This window comes from Strix aluco, chromosome Z, assembly GCF_031877795.1.
Source record: "Strix aluco isolate bStrAlu1 chromosome Z, bStrAlu1.hap1, whole genome shotgun sequence".
In the NCBI taxonomy this organism is placed as follows: Eukaryota; Metazoa; Chordata; class Aves; order Strigiformes; family Strigidae; genus Strix; species Strix aluco.
The window spans coordinates 17,558,682-17,580,939 of record NC_133971.1 but is presented as its reverse complement, the minus strand read 5'-3'; the positions used below and the strand labels follow the sequence as shown (position 1 = coordinate 17,580,939).

At 39.1% G+C, this 22,258-nt stretch overlaps 1 protein-coding gene across 3 annotated transcripts in view; it reads right to left on the bottom strand.

Moving 5' to 3' along the window:
* Window positions 1-22,258, bottom strand: part of DGKQ (diacylglycerol kinase theta) — a 97,609-nt gene that overhangs the window by 10,544 nt on the left and 64,807 nt on the right. For 2 of the 3 annotated variants that reach the window (XR_012621583.1, XM_074812226.1), the window contains exons 12-21: window positions 21,200-21,261; window positions 20,798-20,948; window positions 19,906-19,944; window positions 18,125-18,240; window positions 11,170-11,321; window positions 9,642-9,790; window positions 8,869-9,050; window positions 7,327-7,427; window positions 2,069-2,215; window positions 359-470 (exon numbers count right to left, since the gene is read on the bottom strand). Coding sequence is in view for 2 of the 3 variants with exons in the window: in XM_074812226.1 (XP_074668327.1) it covers window positions 359-470; window positions 2,069-2,215; window positions 7,327-7,427; window positions 8,869-9,050; window positions 9,642-9,790; window positions 11,170-11,321; window positions 18,125-18,240; window positions 19,906-19,944; window positions 20,798-20,948; window positions 21,200-21,261 (1,211 nt within the window). In the remaining variant the exon portion in view is untranslated. Of the gene's footprint in view, window position 1; window positions 233-358; window positions 471-2,068; window positions 2,216-7,326; window positions 7,428-8,868; window positions 9,051-9,641; window positions 9,791-11,169; window positions 11,322-18,124; window positions 18,241-19,905; window positions 19,945-20,797; window positions 20,949-21,199; window positions 21,262-22,258 lie in introns of those variants that run through there. The other variant, XM_074812228.1, reaches the window with a different exon arrangement.

Below are 22,258 nucleotides of genomic sequence, written 5' to 3'. Positions count from 1 at the left end.
ATCCAACTACAGGTTTCTTCAGTTTCCATTCCATCTGTCATAGTCTGGTACCTAAATATGGATCTTCAGGCCAGGCCAATGAAGAGGCAATGAGAGGGCACTTCAGTCCATGAACAGGCACACCAGCTCCAGCTGAACTCCTAACATCCACACACTTTGTTCACGGAGAGCTGATGCTGCCTGTGAATTCTGTTTATGGTCTATAACCAGTTCTGTGTGACACAACAAGTACCTGAATAAACGATGGTATAACCTTAACACAGATGTGTACTTCTTAGGACTATACACTTACAATGCACTGTTTGTTACAAAAGTAAACCAGTCTGAGAAGTCTGTTCTTACTGGGATGCCAACTTACCATGTGAACGACGCCCGTCACACCAACAACTTCCAGCAGGCCGTCATCAATGCGAGGTTTCTCAAAGCGGTTATCACTCTCAGACCCCCAGAGATCAGCTCCAGACCCCCAGCTGCACAGAGAGCACACCACAGTGACTGTCCATGGACCTGCCATCTGTCACAGAGCACCCTGCCCAGTACTCTGCTAGAAGTGGCTGGTTCACCAGACTTCAAAAGCTAGACACTCCGAGCTGGAGGAGACAACCCAGATTTCCTGCGCTGTAAAAGCATGAAGTGTTTTCCTAAAATTTGGAAGACTTCTGACCAGATCTTTTAGGAGTGAAAGAAGAAGTGAAGTAAGTAGTTTCCATTTGAAAGAAAAAGAGTAGGTAAGAGAAAGTAACTCCAAAGAGTTTTAGTTTGCTGGGAAATACAGATTACAGCCACATCAATCCCTAACTTCCAAGACTTAAGAACTTAACATAGATCTTACTGGTCTTGACAATATTCACGGAAGCTACTGAAGAGAAACTAAAGCTAAAACAAGTGTCAAGATTTTATTCTTGTACCTGGCCAAACTCACTTGCAGTTAAGCAGATATTCCTGTACTTCAATCCTCTGAATCGCTTCTGACAATTTAATGGCATGTTGCCTTTTGTGCAGTATTGACCCTCCTTACCCAAATCACTTGCTTATTGCTTTAGCGCACTGACTGCTCATTACTAATCATAATCTTTTCTTCTCCACAGTTCTTATGTGCAATGTATACTTGTGTATATGCATGTGCACATACGTGTGTGTACATGTAAATATACATGAATAAAAAGTTGAAACATTTTCAGACTAAAATGGAAATAAATACAGGTAGTTTAAGATAAAATGTACTTGAAAAAAAAATAGTATGGCAGCACTTATTACCTGCTGGTTTTGAGTGAACAAAAAACCTGCCTCTACCAACAGCACATGTAAGGAAGACAGATTTCCTGCAGATTTGCCTTCCTTTCTTCCACAGCAGTAACTCTAGTTCCCTGCAGGTGTCAGGGCAGCCCCCACAACCCTGCAAAAGCTACCTGAACTATGGGGTTTCCACAGCTACCAGGGTAGCATCACCAACTCCACATATACCGACCAGCTGGCTGTAGGACCTGGACACTGTTTGACAGCTGAATCCTGGCTGGCCTTCACTGCAGGAACTGCTTAGGTACCTGGTTTCTGGCATGCCAGAAAGTGTGTGCAAGTTGATCATCTCTGATCCTTCTACAAGTCACAGTGAAATCCAGCAGAACATTCAAACAGTTTGGGGGAGGAGGAAAACGGTAGTGGACAGAAGCTACAGACCTACAACCATGCCTAGAAAGTCATGTTTTACTAGAAAACTGCTCCAAAAAAAGTCTGAAGACCTTTGGTGAGGAAATAATTCCAAATTACTGTTAGGACACAGAAGAACTAGCAAATATAAGGGGGGTTTGCACTGGGAAAACAAGATAGTACCACCTTTATGCAAAGTGAGATTGTGAGTTTCAAGGGATCAGAAAAATGATGTCAAAATGGTATTAATTAGGCACAGTTGCAAAGCCAGCAAGTCAGGCAATAATCCAAATACCCAGTAACAACCATCTATTAATCTAGACCATCTAACATTTTATCTAACCATTTGACATTTGATGCTCAAATACCAAGCAGCACTTCCAAACATACAGCCACACAGGATCCTTCCTCTCCTTTTTACCTGGGTATATTAATAAAAATGAGTCCTTCTATACTTGGCAACTCCACCTCGTGCTGGTCCACTTGAAGCTTTATGTCTTTGTGAAGATTTCTGGTATGACTTATCTTCTGCAGCCCAACTTTCACGTAAACTCCTTTGTTGTGAAACCTAGGAGCAGACAAGCATTAGGCAACTATAAGGCAAGGTCCTACATAGCACTCTTCCTTGAACATATAACAGTACTGTCCTCTAGCAGGTATGTTGAAAGAGTTTTACAATTAAAACCCTCTCCAAGTTCTTGTAGCTTTGCTGCAGAAACAAAGCATAGGCCACAAATTGCTACTTTATATACCCTTTACTTCAGCGATGATTTGTGCTGTCGAGGCACGTGGAGATCTGTGAAATTTTATTACAAAAAAATCATCCCTTCTTAAAGCATTGCCTGAATGAAATGCCTCTTTGAAATGTAAACTTCTAGGCTGGAAAATTAAGACCTAGAGGTCTTCAATAAACATTTTTAAATGTTTTGTCATGCAATGGTAGAATAATTAAGGCACAAAAGCCTTTGCAAGTCTTTGCTTTACATATTGCTAATTCATCTGAAATATACTCAGATGTAGAAACTTAAAACATGCTTAGTAATGTTAACCTGTGACAGAGCTCTAACATCTCTAATTTTAGAGTAAAAAAAGATGAGGAAGATTTTACGGCATCCCTAGAAATGTCAACATATTTTAAGAATAACATAAACAAATGTTAGTTAAACATGCACAGTATTTTCTTCTATAATGGAAACCTTTGCATACAGGGTCTTCAGGGCAACCTTAAAATAAAAACCATACATTTCCATTACTTGACCCTACTAGCACATGGGTGTCATTGGAATCCAACTCTGCAAAATCTCTCTAGCGTTATGTGTAAATGTCGTAGACATTCAAGTGGGGAAGACAGCCAGTTTAGCACGTGGGTTATAGTCAACTCTTCAGACAGAGACTGTTCAGTTCTCTTAAATTACTACACTGGGAATGATTAGTCCTACACATCAACAGTTTTAACAGCACTGAATTAAAGGTATCTGACATAACACCATTTAACATATGCTTAACATATGCTTCTACTCCAGACAAGACAATAAGACGTGTCTATGCTAAGACAGGTTTTGTCTAATTCGGATACAACTGAAACATACGGAATATTGGTAGGAAGCACAATACTTTAAATATCTCCAAGAAGTATTAGTTTTTGTGGCATGAAGAAGGAAGAAAAGAATACAACACAGTACCATAACTGCAGACAGTTCTGAACTACATGACTTCTAAGAAACACTTATCGACCACTGACATCCACAGGATCCAGAGACATTGGATACAGCACCCTGTGACGCACAGCAAAGGGTAAATCTGTCAGAGATTAAATCCTATCGCTCCATTCTTGTGTACATATTCCATTCCATTTATGTATCTTATTAGGACAGTAAGACCAAATAAGAACGAACAAACTGATTTCTGTAATGATACCACGCCAATTCCTACCCAATGGTTTTGAAGGTGACTGAAAGATTTTATGATTAGAATAGCCAGCCAAGCTTGGAAGGCTGGTCTTTGCATATCCACCACTAGAGAGAATCACCACCCCTCTTTGCACATCTACACGTGGAACATGACCTGGAGAGAAAGTGTCCGTGGAAGTTGTCAGTCTACTCCTAGTAGTAGCAAATAACATACTAGCTTGGTCACTTGTGTAGAAAGAATATGCATCTCCTAAAGCAAACTCTTGGTTAGATACATTTTGCAGACAATAGTTTCACCAGTTAATTAGCAAGGCAGGAGCAAAATAAGGTGTCTCCAACACCTTATTTGTGCTGAAGGAAATCTAGGTTTGCATTAGGTGAGAGCCACACTGCAGTCACTGCTGTAAATGACACTGATAGGGCAGGGTGTTACATGGAACTCATCTATCCCCATGTCCTGCATCAGCTCAGCTGCAACACTTGCATCATTATGTCATCCCAGAACTATTCTGAAAGCTCTCTAGAGAACAGATATGAAAGCAACATCCTACTGCTCCAATGAGTTTGGGGATTTGATCTACACAGCTCAGGAATCACCCTTCGGTTTATTTTTCTACAAAAGATACACTACAAGTATAGCAAACATTCACATACTACCTGATGTCCCACAGGCTACACTTACAAAGCTACATACACCCTTTCTGAGGGACATGCAGAAGGCTGGACTGATTCTTCAGTTTAGCTAATTGAGTATCTCATAATAGATAAAGTTGAAAGGTGATCCTACATATGACCAGTTTCATGGAGTATTAAAGTAAACAAGTATTTAAGTATTGCAATCCTGCACTTATCTTTCATAGAGCAAATTGAAAAACACCCTTTACTCTTAAGTCTCATGAACAAGTCTCCATAGACTCAGGGAGACACTGTAGCATCAATTTACACTGTCAGTTTAATCATCTCTGTGGCTGTCCAAGCAGCAAGCAACCCCGGTGGCCAGAGGAAGCAAGACCACTAGTTACTGCTTTCCAAGCTTTCATGAAAACAAAATAAAGAAGCCAGTCCTCAAGAGTCATGAAGAAACAAAATGAGCTCATGCAGAAAGACAGACTTCTCAGTACTCTTGCAAACTGCAGCACACCCAGAAGGGCAGGTTTGGGGAACTACTTCTGAAAGGTGATGGATAAGAAATCTGTGTACAGACCCTTTTAAATGAAATGCAATTTCCCATGAGTGCTAATAAACTGCTAAGTAACATCTCTCAGGAGGAAACATCTCAGAACTGCAGCACACAGCATGGAAAGCTATCAAGCAAAACAAAATGACTGACTGCCTTTTATCTAGTCCTGCAATCCAACAAGCCCACCACTGGGTGGGAAACCACCACTGCACAAGCTAAGAGCTCTGACCAATAATTAGTATCTGTTTCGGCACTTTTATTACGGTGATATTACTGACTGGGAAAGAACTTTACCAGGTTCACATACAGAGGTCCCACGATGGAAAAAAATTAGTTTAGACAGTAGCAGTTGTAGCATTTTAAAACCCACAACCAACAAATCAAACAACCAATACTTTCAAACCTTCTGCACACCAAGAGAGAGAACAGCTCTGTACCTTCGTAAAACAATTCTAAACTTGCATTAAATCGTGCAGAATATTCTCTTTGCCTTACCGTACATCCAGGAGACTGCCTGCCACAGCAGTCTCCTGCCAATTTTGGACGGCACAAACAAGATGTGGTCTCTTCTCTAATAGGCAACTTAAAGACTGCTCCAGGATCCCATGGGAATGGGGGAATGAAGGCAGATGCCCTGATCCTTTTAACTTTCACACTGTGAAAAAAACTCACATAGCTTGGCACTCAAAAACCATCACTGCCACAACATAGACTACTTCTATCTACCCTGCGATGCAAATTTAGCACTAAATTCCAGGCAGTGAAGTCATCACTGCACTGTGAGCTGTCAGCCAAAGGTAAGGAGTCCTGAGCATGTGAAGAAACTCTACCGCTTGAGGTCAGAGAGCACACAGCTTTCAGAACATTTACCAGTTTAAGGTCTTGATTCAGAAGAGCACTCAAGCCTGTTTCTCTTCCAAGGATTACCTGTAATTTCTGTTCTCACAATCTGAAACTTCCTGTTCTGCTCTCAAGAGCAAGCAGTTCACACGGCAGCAGCGGTTGCATCTGGCATTAAGTAGCCACCCTTCCTAGTTAATTTACTGAAAATAATTTTTAAAAAATGCTAATCTTGCTGGTAAGAGTGTGTACTTGAATGTCATTGGAAAGGGTAAAGCCAGAAATTTTAACTATCATCATCATAGGCAGTGAAAGGCAATAATCATGTGTCAGCACTGTTAGCCTGCACAAGCTGTTTGTCTTCTGCAAAACCATACCACGGTACCAATTCATTATTTCATGTTTCTTTTCCAGATCTTAAATCACAGAAATATACAACCCTCCAGATTTACCAAAAAAAAAAAAAATCATGTCTTCCTTCCCACATGCCCTTCAAGACATCTTGCTTGCATGCTGTCTAAATACAAATGTAAAAGGTCCACAAGAATGGTACCAAGTCCTTACCCACTGCACTGCAGGTGCTGCACATGGTGAACTGAGATATAGATTTAAGGGATGAAAAGCACACAGGGCAACAGAAGTCGAAGTATAACCCTTAAACACAGTGGCAATAAGAAAAGGACGCACCTTTTAAAGCGCTGCAACTTTGCGAAGTCGAAGTAGTATATTTTAAAGGAAGAATGAACATAACACATTAATTGCACAAGTAAATCTAGAACTGCTATATCCAAACTTATTGCTCAATTTTACTACCTAAATTGTTTTTAATCTGGTGGACTGAAAATGCAAACCAGTGCCTAATATTAATTTATGTACCACAAATAATATCCTGTACTACTCCGTTTTTAAGAAAAAACATGAGCAATGCCTGTAACGACAGAAGAACACTGCAAGATAGTTAGGATTACACTTCATTACACTCATAACAGGTCAGAGAATATTTTTAATAGTCCGGATTTGAATACTGCATATATATAACTTGCTGTAACTCTTTCTGACAACCAAGAGACAGTTTAGAGGACATTTACTCACGTAGGGGAAAGCAGACAAAAACAGTTTCTACAAGGAGTACCGATTAATTACACAAATATGATTTCTTTCTCTTATCAATTTCAGTGATTATGGGAAGAATAAAAAATACTATTATTGACTGATCTGCATGCCAGAAAGGAGGAAGGTCTCTCTCCACACTTTTTTAATCACTTGAGATACAGAGATCGTTTTTTGTCCCCATTACCAGACCGCAGTCACTACCACAGCACTAAGCAAGGGTGGGAAAGGTACAAGTAAGTTCTGAATAGCGTGTTTATTCCTCATGTAGCAGCACTGCCCTCCCCTCTGCTAAAGGCTTTGAATAAGAGATATTTCCACTACCTCAAAATTTCACTGAACTCAACATTGCAGTTATTGGCAAATAAGTATGCTGAATAATAATGACAAGGCTTCCAAAACCTGCTTTGGTGCTCTCTCTTGGTTAAAAAAGAAAAAAAAAAAAAAAAGAAAACCAAACAAATCCCCTGAATTCTGTCTACGAGTTCCTGTCTAACTTAATTCCTCCCTGTGCCAGCTCTGCCTCAAGCAATATTGTTTGTGGATACCTGTAGCATTTCAAGATTATCAGCCATAGTGTAAGTTGCAAGTTATGCAATACCACAGTTCGTCCTTCAACCCTGGTTTCCCCAGGATTACCTGCTATTAAATTTCCCTGGTTCTTCTTCTCTAGCATGATGAAAGTCCAAGCTCAACTCTGCGTCAATGCCAAGACCACAGTAATTGTTCATCTGTACAATCTGACAAAAAAAATATTGTATTATTTCCTCATGTTTATAAATGAAGATGTTCCAAAGTTTTTCAAGAAAAGCAAGTTTTGCTTCCAAGTCACTTGCATCTTGACAGATTCTGGAAAACATTTTCCACAACACTAAAAATAAAGCTGTTCAGACAATTGTTGACATGTGTAGTCATTATTTTGAAAGTATCAGAAACTTCAAAATGTAATCTTAATTGCAAATAACAAGCATAATAGGACAGAAATAAAAACAAATGCAGAAATAGAACCAACCCAGCTTCTCAAAGTGATTCTGTGTGGTAACTACACAAGTTACTGAACACTAAACGTCACTATTATTTTTGGCATCAGCCATGGATTTATCATGACATCACGGGGAAGATGCTTCTCCTTACTTTGGAAGGTGACCAATTTAGGCCAGATCAGTGAAGAACTTGACTTCACCTACTCAGCTGCATTTTAAATAGTTCTCTATATGCCAATCTCAAGTTTCTACAGATCTCATCCATTTCTGCAATTAATTCTTCCTCTGCATTGTCAGTTCATTCCATAGCTTTTCTATCCTAGTCCTTAACTCTCCCACGCTTCACCTTTAATAAGCAGACTAGGCACTCAGGGAAAATCAATCCTTGTCTCCATGACGTGAAAAACAACAGGAACCTGAGCAACTTAAATCCTCCAATTGACACATAATGCCTAGGATTTTCCAGTGACTGGATGAAAATCTTAGAGAACTGCTACCATTATTATAATATTCTATTTTCTTTTTGCCACCCCCTTGTCCAATTTCTTTCTTTTGTCTGACGATAAAGAACCAGGATTCACACAAAGCTCAGAAGTCACCATCCACAACCAGTGTTTTTATTTTCCCAAACAGAAACAATTAATATGAACCAAGGGACCAGAACTTTCACACCAAAAAAATAAAACAGATGCCACATATACAAACATGCAATGGCAGTAAGATGACAGAAGGATTCACTTCCTGTATATGCTAGCCACTCAGTAATTTTTTAAACTGTTTAAGGAAAGATGAGAGTACTTTGTGGGGGGATGTTGGCTTTTTGGTCGACATTCCTGTTTCACTAGTGTTCTGGGAAGTGTTTGGTGTTCCTTTAAAAAACTTTTCTTATTTGAGAAATAAATTTCTTTCCGACTGAAGCACATAGGTATGCCGTGGTCACTTGAATCTTTTCACTAATCCTCTATCAGATACTTTTTGCCAAACAGCTATGAAGTGTGTTCTGCAGCCAACCACTACTACCAAAACTGAAGCACTAGATCCAGATGTATGCTGTGTTCACTAAGGAATAATTCAGTAAGGCCCAAGCTCAAAGACAGGCAAGCTCTAAAAGATTAAACTACGTTAATGTCTATTTTCTTTGTGATTTTCACTAGAACAACAGTCCCTAAGAATCAAACCCAAACAGCGCTCAGCTCACCTTTGGAGGCTCAGGTTCTGCAACACCATTCTCTGCACCTTCAGCTGGTTCTTCTGCATCCAAAAGGATAGTCCAGCGATCCATCAGAACGTCGTCTGCCTCATCCACAGAAACCAAAATCGAGTAGGGGTCTTCCCCACTGTAGCCAGCTCCCCAGCGCAAGACCCTCCCTAAGTCATTACCTGGGCAACAGTGAAGAACCCCAAAATATCACTGCATTTCGTAAGTTAATTAAAAGCATCAAAAGTGCATCAGCCCTGTTTCACAAATCAGATTGCATTAAGGTGCTCCAAACAGTCACAGAAGCAGCCATATTGGATTGAAAAGTTAACAAGCAGAAAAAAATACCTAAGCATTGCTGTGGCTGCATGTGTGCTTAGTATCACATACAGATATGCTGTCTTATCTGAAGAGTTTTCACAAAGAATGATGGAAAAACGTTTTACAGAGTTGAGAAGTCAGGGAACAGCTGAGTTCACTGGTTTACAGCAATGGCTAAGGCACCTGTGGTTGTCAGGGGGTGAATATTTTGCTCTCTCCAACTCCTGCCCACTCAAACACACCCATACCAACACCACACCACTTTTCCTTCAGAAAGCATGACTGATGTTTCCTTGAAAAGCTGATATTGCATCTGCTCTCCAACACTGGCCAGAACTGAGTCATGGCATCTTACTGCAAAACTGAGTTGTCTGTCAGATGGACAGATAAAGATAAACCTTTTGGAGGACTTCTACCCTCACAAGAAGAATGGTGCTTGCTGTGATTCTCACCTGTTCCTAAAGGTAAGATGGCAACTGAGGGCTCTGAGCACACCAGCTTGTGCCTGATCTCCTCCAGAGCACCAAGGACCCAGCCGACGGTGCCATCCCCTCCGCACACTAGCACTCGGAAGGACGGGACTTTAGAGAACGTGTGAAACCTCCATTGAGAAACAAAGCAAAGGAGAAAAGAAATGTTACAATGTAGTAGAGGAAAAGCAAAGCCTCTTAATATGCTACTTAAGATAACACATTATTACTGGATTCCTCCTCCCGCCTCTTTACCGTCAGTTTCAGGATCAACTTCAACAAAGTGAATGGGAAAATAGGAACTCTTAGATAATGCCGTTTAAAAAGAGTGAAAACCACATTCTTCTAAGATCCTTCACAGCTAGAGTTAAATTATTAATCACTTCCTTTTTCACCAAAGACACAGAGATCTAACTATTCATAATTTCAGTGGGAACATCTACAACTCTCTAAATCCTAGTGGGGATGTTGATTAGTGGTGTGGGTTTTTTTTTTTTCCTTAGTCATAGGACTCATAGCACATTTTCTTCTTCATAGTACTATTTTCCTCGTTGCTCTTACCTTTTGTGGCCTTTCATTTTACATACCAAGATAACCTGCAAAGGATTTTTATTTCCTATTGCACAAGAACCAATGAACAAGTGGAAGTGTTTTGCCATAAAGCTACAGAAGGATTCCATTGGCAAAACAAAAAGAACGAGTTACTGAACTTGCAGCTTGAACTGCATTAGAAAGACAACAGAATTATACAGTTATGACAAAAAAACTTAAGTTTGTGCAGCTTGTTTTTCTTGCAGCTTATGCGGGAGGCATTTCTCCCACGAAAGCATCTGTTTTGAAGAGCTTGTCATGACTGTTCTTTGTTAAAGCAGTGCTGAAGGAATGAGGCTACTCTGAGTAGGCTACAACCATCACTTTCAGTTTTATGAAGCTGGTAACTAAGTGGCGTTGAGTAAATCAAGTAATCGGTTCCTGCCTCCCTACAAGCACATTATGTTCTGTTCCTTGTATTTAGAAATGTTGCAGCTGTGACCAGGCAGGCCCTGTTAATTCTGCAATTGCAGCCAAGTTTCAAGAGTCAAGATGGAAAATTTTATTATACTTTCCTGTTAGTTCCCATGAAACATCAGAGGAAATAAAAGTAAAACCAAGCCTCATCGGGCAATGTGACATTTCTCTTTCCACCCCCATTCAATTATAAATCTTTTTATTTTTAATAATTATTAAATCTGTGTTATTGTAAAGTGCATATGACTGTCCCAGGACTGGACTCTATTAGACTTGACACAAGGATATATATCAGGAACTACTCTATTCTCTTTTCTTTAGAAAACCTCAAAGTTTCAATCTGTCTTCAGAGAGAACCAGTCAGAAGGAATGATCCACTGCTCTGATCTTCAGGCACAGAACTGAAGCAATTTAGATCTTCATAACAAGTGAATCTGATCCATCCTTTCAAAAAATAACAAAACAACATAAATAAAAATAATGTTAAAATATGATGACTCACCCAGGCAGTGGTCCACCATTGGTAAGTTCAAAGACCTGATGTGGGTTTAGGAGCTTTCTAAAACTGTACAGCAGATCCCGACCTTTTAGACCACCACTTTTTGGATTCACAAATACAAGAAGTGGGCAGCAGTTCTGTGGTATCTTGGAAGCCTGAAAGAAGATAAGAAAAAGGATTAGCCAAAACCATGAATAGGCTGTCTCTCAGAAGCATTTCCTGATGCTTCCTTGATGCTTAGTAGAAAAATCCAGATTAGATAAATAAAAAGATTCAGATGTCCAGACAATGGACGGGTTAGCTGCTGATCTTGTTTTTCTGGTAACTGAAGTTTCCTTAACCTATTCCAACTAGACAGTTGAGTCTAATGTTAAAAACAAAGGCACTGTAAGCAGTCCTTCCTACACATTTTCAGTAAACAGTCTATGTCAAAGAATAGTGTGAAGGATAAGGTACTTTCCAGAATCATGTACAATCCAAACACTTTCTTTGCAAAGAGAGAACTTCTCCCAAAAACAACCGAAACATTTGTCTTAAGTTTTGTGGTCATCTAGAATATGTGTTAATTTACAAGGAGAAAACATTTCAAAATGAGGGTGTTTCGTCCCCAGTTTTTGAAATGTTTTGCCTCATGAAATAAGAGGCTGAAAGTGTCTTTTTAAAATAAGTATTTAAAATTTTTTACCAGGAGCATTTGGTGCCAGTATCTTATGATCCTTATGATCCTTACACCTACTGAAGCTGCTGCTCAAAGGGCTCTCAAAGCATGGCCATGCTGCAGGGGAATCTGGTACACATCCAGAAACCATGCCAAAGGAAGCCACTGCACACGGCAGAGGGATTTTCTGGGATACTCCATGGACTGCATGGGAACGGTACCTGCAGCCTCACTGGAGGTCAAAACTTCCAGCTATGAGAAGTACCCCCTCTGGACTGGTTTTCAGCCAGCCAGTCCATAAATCATTCTGTAAAATGATTTGTAAACAGTTATAGAAAGATCAGAAAAATGCCAGCACACCCTTCATCCGTCCAGCCACAGAGCTGTGGGGCAGGTCTGTGTCAGAAGAGTCCATCGGGCATTTCAACAATGTGCTTCAAAACAGAAATGTTTGCCACAGTCCCTAAGTTGTGGTAATTTGTATTTACAAATTGGACAGCATTCAGGGAACAGCAGTTTGTCACGCAGCTGACAGGATGGATTCAGGGAACAGAACAACAGTGCTAAATATAAGTCAATTTAGACAAGAATGATTCAGGGGGCGGTGAGGCAGCAGCATGACTGCAGCGTGCAAACATGCAGAGGGATACCAACAGCTACAGAGGGGAGGAGACAGCACCCAGAGAGCCTGTTGGCTGCTGACTATAAGCGACTGACCACCAGAGAGCATGAACTAAGGTGAAGAATGGAGAAATCAGTATAAATTAACGCGTAACTTTGTGGGGAAGCAAACTGGAGTCTGATGTTGAGACACCCCAGACCACCTGTGAGCTGACTGGGATGCTTAAGAACAAAGGATCGTTTGGGGCTTCCCAGTATTTGAGATTTGCTCAAATTTTGCTTTCCTAAAAGAGCTGGGTGTTAGTCCTCTGCAAGTCACACCCTGACAGATGTTGTCAAGATACCTGCAAACACATAAAAATGCTGCTCCTCTGTGCATTGCCTGCATGAGAAATGCCCTGTGACTTGCAGACACAAACAGAAAACACACCAGGAAGAGGAACACTAAGCAGGTAAGGTTAGTGGAGCAGGCACACACTTCTCCTCTTGCCCCTTCCTTCCTCATCCTTTAGATTCTACCACAGACATTTATTTTGAAAAATTAGCCAAACGAAGGCTATTTTTGGCTGACAAAGTGCCCAAAGAGACTCAAAATTTTGTTTCACTAGAAAGGCTTCAGTGCTGGCAAAATGACTGGATTGGTTAGACAGGCTGCAAAGCTGTCCACACAGCTTTCTCCAGAGGAACCACCTTCACGCTATACTGTGATGACTCCTAGGTCAAAACACCTCTCACCTCCATACTCAGGCTTTATTCAAAGTGTTCCCAACACACAAGGGTAATGTATTTATTTCTGTTAAGCAGATGGAAAAGGATATTTGTAGACAGCAAAGGAAGTCTAAGGAAAACAATGCATGCCATTGTCACAAAAAGGAAGGATTTCTTGAGTTGTAAGGTCAACAGCTCAAGGATCCACATCCCAATGAGAGAAGTGGATTTCCTCCTCTTGAGCCATCACAGGCATTAATAAAAATAGTAAGCAGAGCTCTGTTTTTTCCAGAAGTAAAGCCCTTGTTATTACTCCATCAGATCCCACACCGTTATCTGCCATATTCCATTATGAATGGTCCTTTGAAAAACCCCACAAGCAACAAAAGGCAGAGCAGCCCTGAAAGGAAATGCCACATCCCATGGGGTAACAGAGCAAACTGATCCCTTCCTAAACTCCTTGTTCCAGCTTCTACTCTGCCCTGCCTTCCCATCTGATCTCTTTTCCCATTTCTTCCTCTTCAAAGCTTTTTTACTACCTAGATTTCATCTCTAGTCATTTCAACTTTCTGCATACAGGCTACCTGAAACCTCAGGCTTGGTCCAATGCCCAGAAACTTGTGGGGTTTTAAAAAAAGGTGGGTAAAGGGATAATAGAAAGAAAAAAATATTCAGTTCTGAAGCTCAAAGTAAACAAAAACTTTTTCAAAAAAATAACGAGAGAAAAGAAACCAGTCCAACATTCAAGTCAACCCTTACTTGAATGTGGATGAGAACATCTGATTACCTTCTCTTCTTCTGGAAATCAGTTTCTAAAAATACTAGTTTTGGACATTTGGAAGTGACATGTTGAACACATGTTTTATATTACTTGATTCTACAGGCAAGTTCTAATGCACTGGGTTTAAAACCAAGTAACTAAAATAATTCACGAAGAACTTCAGGGAATTGCAAGGATTTTTGAGACATGGTAAGCTCCAAGGCATTCAAAAGCACAGCAGTGTTTTGGAAAGTCCTCTGAAATCTTACCCAAGTACATATTTGCAACAGTATATATTTATTTACAGTTTTACAAATATGTACTACATATATAAACATAAATATGTATTTACAAAACTGCCACCTAAACTTTCTGATTGTCAATATTGTACAAAAAACCAAAGAAGTGAAACACTTACCTTGCATGCTACTAGGACTCACAAGCCACTGTGGAGAATGACTAGAGCTAACAAAATATGTTTGTAGTGTAAACTGAGCAGTCCTATCCCTCAAAACCACCTTTGTTCTTCTAATGTAAATCCCTAACTATACCTATTAAGGACTAAATGAACCTATGTAGAATAAACAGAAGTATTCTAGAAAGGGCTTAGTTAACTTGCTTCCCATCCTCACTCTTTGTTAAACTTAAAGGAGTAAGAAACACAGCTAACCCCTAGACAAAGGCCAGCTTCTAAGAAAACAATTATTTTTCAGTAAGGGTTAAAAACTCTATGACAGTTTGCACAGCAGAGGAGGCCCACTGCATTGCTTTCTGAAAAGTACATGCTCTGTTACAATTACAGATGGCCACAAGGGTAGCACTCTTACGCTGCAGAATTCTTTTTAATGCCTTAATAAAGTCCCAGTGGGGATGTACAAATGAGTTTGTTACTGAGCAGAAGGGGATGTGTGACTCACAGCCTGAGGACTCCCTTCCCCCTTTAGCCCTGGCTTCAGTGCTCTGCTTGAGGAGTGAAATCTGCAGAGGGGTTTTGTGTTGGCTGGCATTCAGCAAGGAATTTATTGCTTGTTTCTCAGAGACAGCTGAAGGAGGCTGTGTGATTCAGACACTCTGACAGTCACTGTGAATTGCTTAATTTGTCAGGATTAGCACAATGTGGCTTCAGGCTGGGGCAAAATATTTATTATCCACGCTAATCCCCTTTCTGTTGAGTGTACTGTGCAATCACATCTCACGACAAAGCAGAACAAGGCGTTCTGTGCCACAGGCCTGCCAGCAAGACAACCACGGTGCATCTCCTAGGGTGGTGGGCTGTCTCCAGGAACTGCAAATATCTCTAAGTGACAAGTAAAACTCAACATTTGTAAGCAGGCTGTCTGCAGCATCTACCACGTGCAAGGACTCATGATGCTCCAAGCACAAACTTCCTTCACAGTGGCCAGAAAAAAAATCACTGCATCTGATGAGAAATGGTGTGTAAGGTGTCTCAACACAACCAGAGCAGCAGCTGGGTCAACACTGCACAAGCTCAAGACTCTTCTTTACTTTTGGGGGAACTGCGGCAGTGGAAGAAGGGTGAAAAGTAACCTTTCATGGTGTTTTGGCTAAAAGGGTTATTAAACTATCATGCTTTTAAGTTGGTCACGTTTGTGTGAGGAATTAGTGGAATGAATGAAATTGGAAGTTTCACCCATTTGGGAAACTCCCACATATTTTTCTACTACTCCTAAGGAACCTAAATACAGTATGTCACAGGGCACTCCACTGCTAAGTGGCATTATTGATAAAGCCACGAAAACTTGTCACCTTTTTGCTGATACTGGCCTCATACAACTCTGCTGATTTCACTCTTTGACAGTACTGCAAAAGGAGTTCTGGTAAATTAGCTTTCAATTCAAAGATTTAGCCCTGCAGTGTCTTTCACCTTGACATGCTACCAAAGAGTGATACCAACCTGCCCCTGCAGGTCCTTACAGACAGCAGCTAAACAGCTTTGTAAAAGACTGTATTTTTTTCACACTACAACGAAGAGAGTATTTTAATTTATTTGAATATTGTGAAATGAAAATGTATTTGATTAAATTCTTAAAGACCTGAGATCATGAAACTGCAGGACAGATTAACATATCTGATCATACTAATTGCTTGACTTTCTAATAAACAGTTAATGCAAACTGATTCTTCATTCAAACTTTTCAGTAATGATAAGAGGATGAATTGCTGGCAGACTTGACCATGCCAGACAAGAACGGGGCCTCCTCCTTGGAAGGTATATCAGACACAAAGTAAGCGAATCTCAATTCAGGAAAACGAAGGACTAGAAACCTGCTAACCACCAATTTACATCTGTGCTTTTATTGACTTTTAAGAAGGGTTGTTTTGTTTTGTTTGTTTTTTTATTTAAGTTGCAATTTGGGAAAATCATTCATTAACCAAAACACTGTGGCCTTTATCACCCATTCCTCTGAGACTATACACTAGCCCTTCATTTCCAATTTCTTTGTATTTCACCCACAAGAGGAATGTCACACGGAGCTAATAGTATCATAGGACAAAAGGATAATAGATGTTGGAAAATACCTCCAGAGGTCATCTAGTCCAATTGCTACCCAAAAAAGAGTCAACAACCATTAATTCGTTTACCCTGAGTAATTATTGATCGGGGTAAGCTGGGTGGCCAAAGCACATACAGACAAAACTTGAAATGTTATTTAGATTAACTCTTGGCTCATTTCAGTGAGATGACCAAATATAAACAATACATGTGGAAATGCAAACAAAATGTATGTGCATATGCACAACCCCTCTCTCCTTCTTACATAGTAGAAGTCCATCCCTAGAAGTCCCCTGAAGTTTCTAAAAAACACCTTGCATCAGATAGCATTATCTGTATTTTCTGGGCATCAAGAAGTTCACTTCAAACACATCTAGTGTCAGAAAACCAGACACACATACATAATCAACAGAGTGGAGTATGTCCAACTTCACACATTGTGCACCAAATCTGGGCTCATAATGCATTTGCCTAAAAACTATCAAAAACAATCATCCAAAAGTAGTCAGATCTTCATGCTGCATTCTCTTTCTGATAACAGAAACTCTGAAACCTAGTTTGGACAAGGGAGGACCTTGGTTTCTAATGATCTCACAAAACATAATGCTGATGCATGCATAAGAAAAACAGTCTCATTTTTTTTGGAGGGGGGATAGTTTTTAATCTTGTCAGTTTCATGTAAGCACTGCCACTAGTATCTGCTCATATAAAAAAAATAATTTTGCCTTCAGAAAACTTTGACAAGCATAGGACTCTCTAAATGGTGAAAGCAGGCATGTAAGTATGCAACTATGGCTACTGACCTTGAGACCCTCCCATCTAAAGTTTTTTCACAGTTCCCACTAATTATGTATTTTTTTAAGTTTTCACCCTTGTGTGAAGTTCTAAGAAGTCAAACCAAGACCTTCACTTCACTTGTCATAATGCAACTCCAGAAAGACAGTAACTGCAAGATACATAACAGCTCAGCAGAAGGTAACCATGTCTACACTCTCTTTTGGACAGAACCTACATCATCCTGGTTAAAAATCACTTTGCTCAGGAAGCTTTAACACGAAACTTATTATTAAACCAACTGATTCATAGGAAAGTGATTCGTAACCATAAAAATTAATAAATCACAATCAAGCCTGAATTTGTGAAAGGACTCTTATGCTAAGCCTTTCAAAAGATTGTTTTCCTCTGAAATCTACAATGCAGCATTTAAACAAGGTGAAACTCCCTCTGCTACAGAATGGGGGAAATGAAAATCTGTAAATGTGAAGACTAGCAGTAGTACCTTATCTCATGGTTAGTAAGGAAACACATTTTGTCCCCAAAACAAAGTTGTTGTAAGCATTTTAAGACGTGCCAGCTAAAATTAAAACCTCACATAACTTTTTGATCATTGAAAGAGGAAAAAAAATTTGGTTTTCTCCCCCTTATAGTTGTATAGTTATGCAGTTGTATAGTTATTCCTGACAACTCAACAGGACAAGTGACTTAACTCACAGAAGTATATCACATACATGAAGTACAGGTTCTCAAGTACTTTTTTTTTAAAAATCACACTACTTACAGAAACTTATTGTATGGCTCGAGTAAAATGTATTTTCATTTAGGAAATGTCCACTTTCATAGGACTTCCAGCAGAAAGAGTCCTAAGGTAGTTGGTTTTCTTTTAAAGACATATTTTAAATTCAAACCCATTTCTTACCCTAACTTCAGGAATCACCACAGCATTCAGAGGCTTGTCATTGACAGTTGTATCTTTAACTAGCATATATATTCTTTCAGCTTCAGAAAAGCATGAAATTTCAAGTACAACAGCACCTGTAAAGAGGCATCAGAACTATGTTTCATATTTTCTATTATTATTAGGAAATCAGTATCATCATACTATGGAAAACTTTACTGAGTTTACTCAGGACATTATTAGGTAAAAGCTACTCTGCAACAATTGTGGTTGTTTGCTATGAGTGAATTAGTCTGTTTTGTTTTTTAAGCCTTCCTTCATACCCCCAAACACATCCCAGATTTTTGTTAAAGCAAAGCAGTTTGAGGACAAGAAGAACTGCAGCACAGAACTGATGCATATTTAAAAGCTTCCTTTGGGCTTCAGAAGTATGTCCTATTTCCATACTCTTTATCATAACTAGGAGGCTGTTCTCATCATGTAAAAGCGACAAAGGTATCAGGTTTCATTTTGTATCTCATTATTAAAAATCCAGTAGTTCCATTCATTGACAGTATCTCAGAAAGAATTATTATGAGCAAGGATTTAGTTTGAGAATCAATTTATGATCTTTATGTTGACTTAGATCCTGTATGGGGAAGTTGGGGAAGAAGGGAAGACAAAATGGAAAAAAAAAGAAAGTAAAATACTGACAAGTTATTTTAAAGTAAGATACTTAGTGAGGAGGCAAACTGGGCAAGACAAGATCAAAGTGCGTAATGGGCAGCATATGAGATGTCATCTGGTAACACAACCTGGCTGCAACCAAAAGTGAGAGTCAGAAAGTTAACAGAAACATAAAAATGCTCAGAAAGTGAAAAAGCACAAAAATCACATGGAAGCAGAAATATCTAAAAAACACATGCAGGTAAACTAGATTAAATGAAGCTGTGACATGAGAAGAGTATCACAGAAACAACTAGTCTCCATTGACAAATATGAAAAAAGGAGAAGGCACATCTGGAAGCTTTATCATTTTCCTTATGAAAAGACAGTATTAACTAGCCATGTGGAAACAGTAAATACACAAAGGAAGCACACATCAGTCTTCAAAAGCACACTACAGAAAGATTCATTTAGCAGTGATATGAAAGTTAAGCCTGCCAAAGGACGTGAAACATCTCAGATATGGACACTTAAATGTATTAAAGATAAATTCCACACTTTTAAGCTTTACTAAATGCAGATCTCGACCTGACCACTGCATTACAGCTGCACAGAGCCACAGTTGCGCTGGTTCTCAGAAGCCTCATGGCTTCTCCAACCTTGCTGAAATAAAATTTGTATAGCAGAAGCAAAGCAACAGCTCGAAGCATGAATGCAGAGACAAGTGTACTGATTTTCTTCAGACTTCCAGCCACTGAACTCCCACTTAACACTGTGGTAGATGAGAGTGACCGTGAAACAATCCCATCAAGTTCAAAAGCAGTACCAAATTTTAGTACTTTAGAAGTCAAAATAAAGAGGGAGCACTTGAAGGAGTTCTGTGGTGTTAGACTACTCAGTTGACGTACAACTTCAAAACTCATTTTTATGATGAAATATTACCACTTTCTGGTACACAAAGCATGAAGCCAACCTTTTAATTTTTTTTAATACAGTAACACTAATCCACTGCTCTTCATAAATACGTGTTACATTTTAGCTGCAGGGCTTTTTGCTTCTGTAATAAGACTAACATACTCTGAGCTTAGAGCCTCCAGTATTAGGCTGCAGTTTTGAAAATAGACATCATTTGCAAGACTAAAAATTTTAATGCTTACCTTGTGCTTGATAAACATGACTCACAGACACTACATTTGCTGCAAAGGGTAAAAATATAAACACATAAAACCTTGGGTACATTTTGAGTAAATATTTAAAATATTTTTAAAAGTTACATAAACATAATATAAATAAATATTAGAAGTTATACAAATATAGGGAGAACCTCCAGCTAACACTTTCCCTCTCCTAAGTTTACTTTGCAAGTTAGAAAAGCTGAAGTGATTTTTATAGAAGGTGACTATGAATTCTTCCTGGCATTTAAAATTTAATTCCTCTTGAAGTTACATAAAAAATTGGGAAAAATGCTTCATTTCCTGAAACAAAAAGCATGACGCGTTCCTGACGCTGTTTATAGAACAAGTTGGTTGAAAGAGTATTATGAAAAATCAATTACACTTCTCTGAAAAAGAAAAGTAAATTCTTCTCACTAAGTGCTTGTCCATATGTGTGTGCGCACACTACTCATACTTCTCTGTGACCAGGCACAGAGCTCATGAACTACACGGAGCACAGCCCACACAAAAAATGTCAGAGGTTAATAAAGCCAAGGAACATTCATGCACAGGGAATTACACTGCACTGCCATAATTTGAATGGTGTAAGGTATGTACGGTTCATTTTCAAAAAGTGATGCTTTTTCACTAAAAAAAATGGTGTGCTTACATATAACTCAAGTAATGTAATAATAATTCTGTGCATAATGAGTTGTCGCATCTCTCATGCAACCATGAATATGGTGAATAAGAAAGTCCCCTGAGAGATTACAAGGCAGACTGATTTTTCAAATAGGGTCAGAAAACATTAAGAAAAAATAAAAAGGAGCAATAGATGCTACTACATTTTATTCTGTATGAGTGAATATATCTCAAAATGCACCTGTTTACTTACTTTTGATAGCTAATTCATCCTTGAGAATATTTGTGTATTCTTCAGGGGAAAGCTGAGGTGGAAGGCCACCAACAAATAAATTTACTCGTACAATGGATTTACTGTTTTCCACAATGTAAAATCTTGTTTGATTCATCTGACGTATTGAAGTCTACCAAAATAAAGAAAAGTAAATGATGTGACATTTGGCAAAAAGATACTGTGAAACAAAATCTCAAATAGTTCTGAACTTAGCAATCAAGTCCTCTATGCCTAGAGAATATCACAAACAGAAACAACCTTCACTTCAAGCACTTAGCTTCTTTACAGATGAGCCAGCTGGGAGGGTAACTGATTACTTCTGTAAGAAAGGGGACTCCCTACTTGATATAAAGAAGGATTAAGTTTCTTTTTCAGATTTACCTTTCTTATGTCCTTGAGTCTGTTAAGAATCAGTTCCTGATTGTCCAAGACCATGCGCTGAACTAGAGACAGCAAGAACATTAATCGTATTTGAAAGCACTGTAAGTTATTATCAGGCTCAATTAAACAAAAACTATACAAAAAAAATAGGGAAAATTCACAGCTCTGTGTACAACTATCATTAACTTAAAGGACAAAGCACATCTGAACCACTCATTATTCCACAGAAAAACCACACAGGTGCTTTGAACACTCTGATTTTGTTCATAGTTCTTAAATACCACCCTCCTTTAAAAAAAAGGCAGAAACTGTTTGAAGCCACTCAAAATACAAGCAGTACTTTAGTAACAAGCTGTTTGACAGGGACTTTAAAACTGCATTCCCTGACAACTACAGTAATAACCAACTTCTGTATTTTATTAAAATATTAAAACAATTGTAACAACTTCCAGCTACAGCAAGGTTGTTAATGATGCTTTACAACAGAGCACCCGAAACCAACCAGGTAAGGTAAGATATTCACAAGGCTACAATAACCTTATAAAACAACTTACTGATAACGGTCACAAAGAAAGCAAAGTGTCAGACCAGTATGTGAACCACAAAGATATTTATTTGGGTGTGGACAGGGCATCATCAGACTACTTCAGTGGCTTTAGTTATCTCACCATGCAGCCTTACAAATAATGAAGCAAAAAGGGATGTGAACTTGGAGAACACCAGCTCAGCTCCTGCAGGATCACAAACCTCCTGAGCAATGCTAGAACTGTGTATTTCCGTACTTTGTAGTGCATGGAGTATCTGTGTGTATTATGTATTATCTCAGGACTCAAATCTGCTCTTGTTTGGGGGCAGTGTCAGGGGAAAAGAGAAGAGAAGGAAGGGAGCCAACTGAGCTTTACAACTAATCTTTACTAACTGACTGCAGTCAAGAAAATTATGTCAGTTAAAGGCAGCTCTGAAAACAGGGCTCTTTGCCAAAGTGTCAATACCCACCAGAAACCACTACTAAATCTTTATGTGATGATGAAGAAAGAGAACAGAACCATATTCCCACAG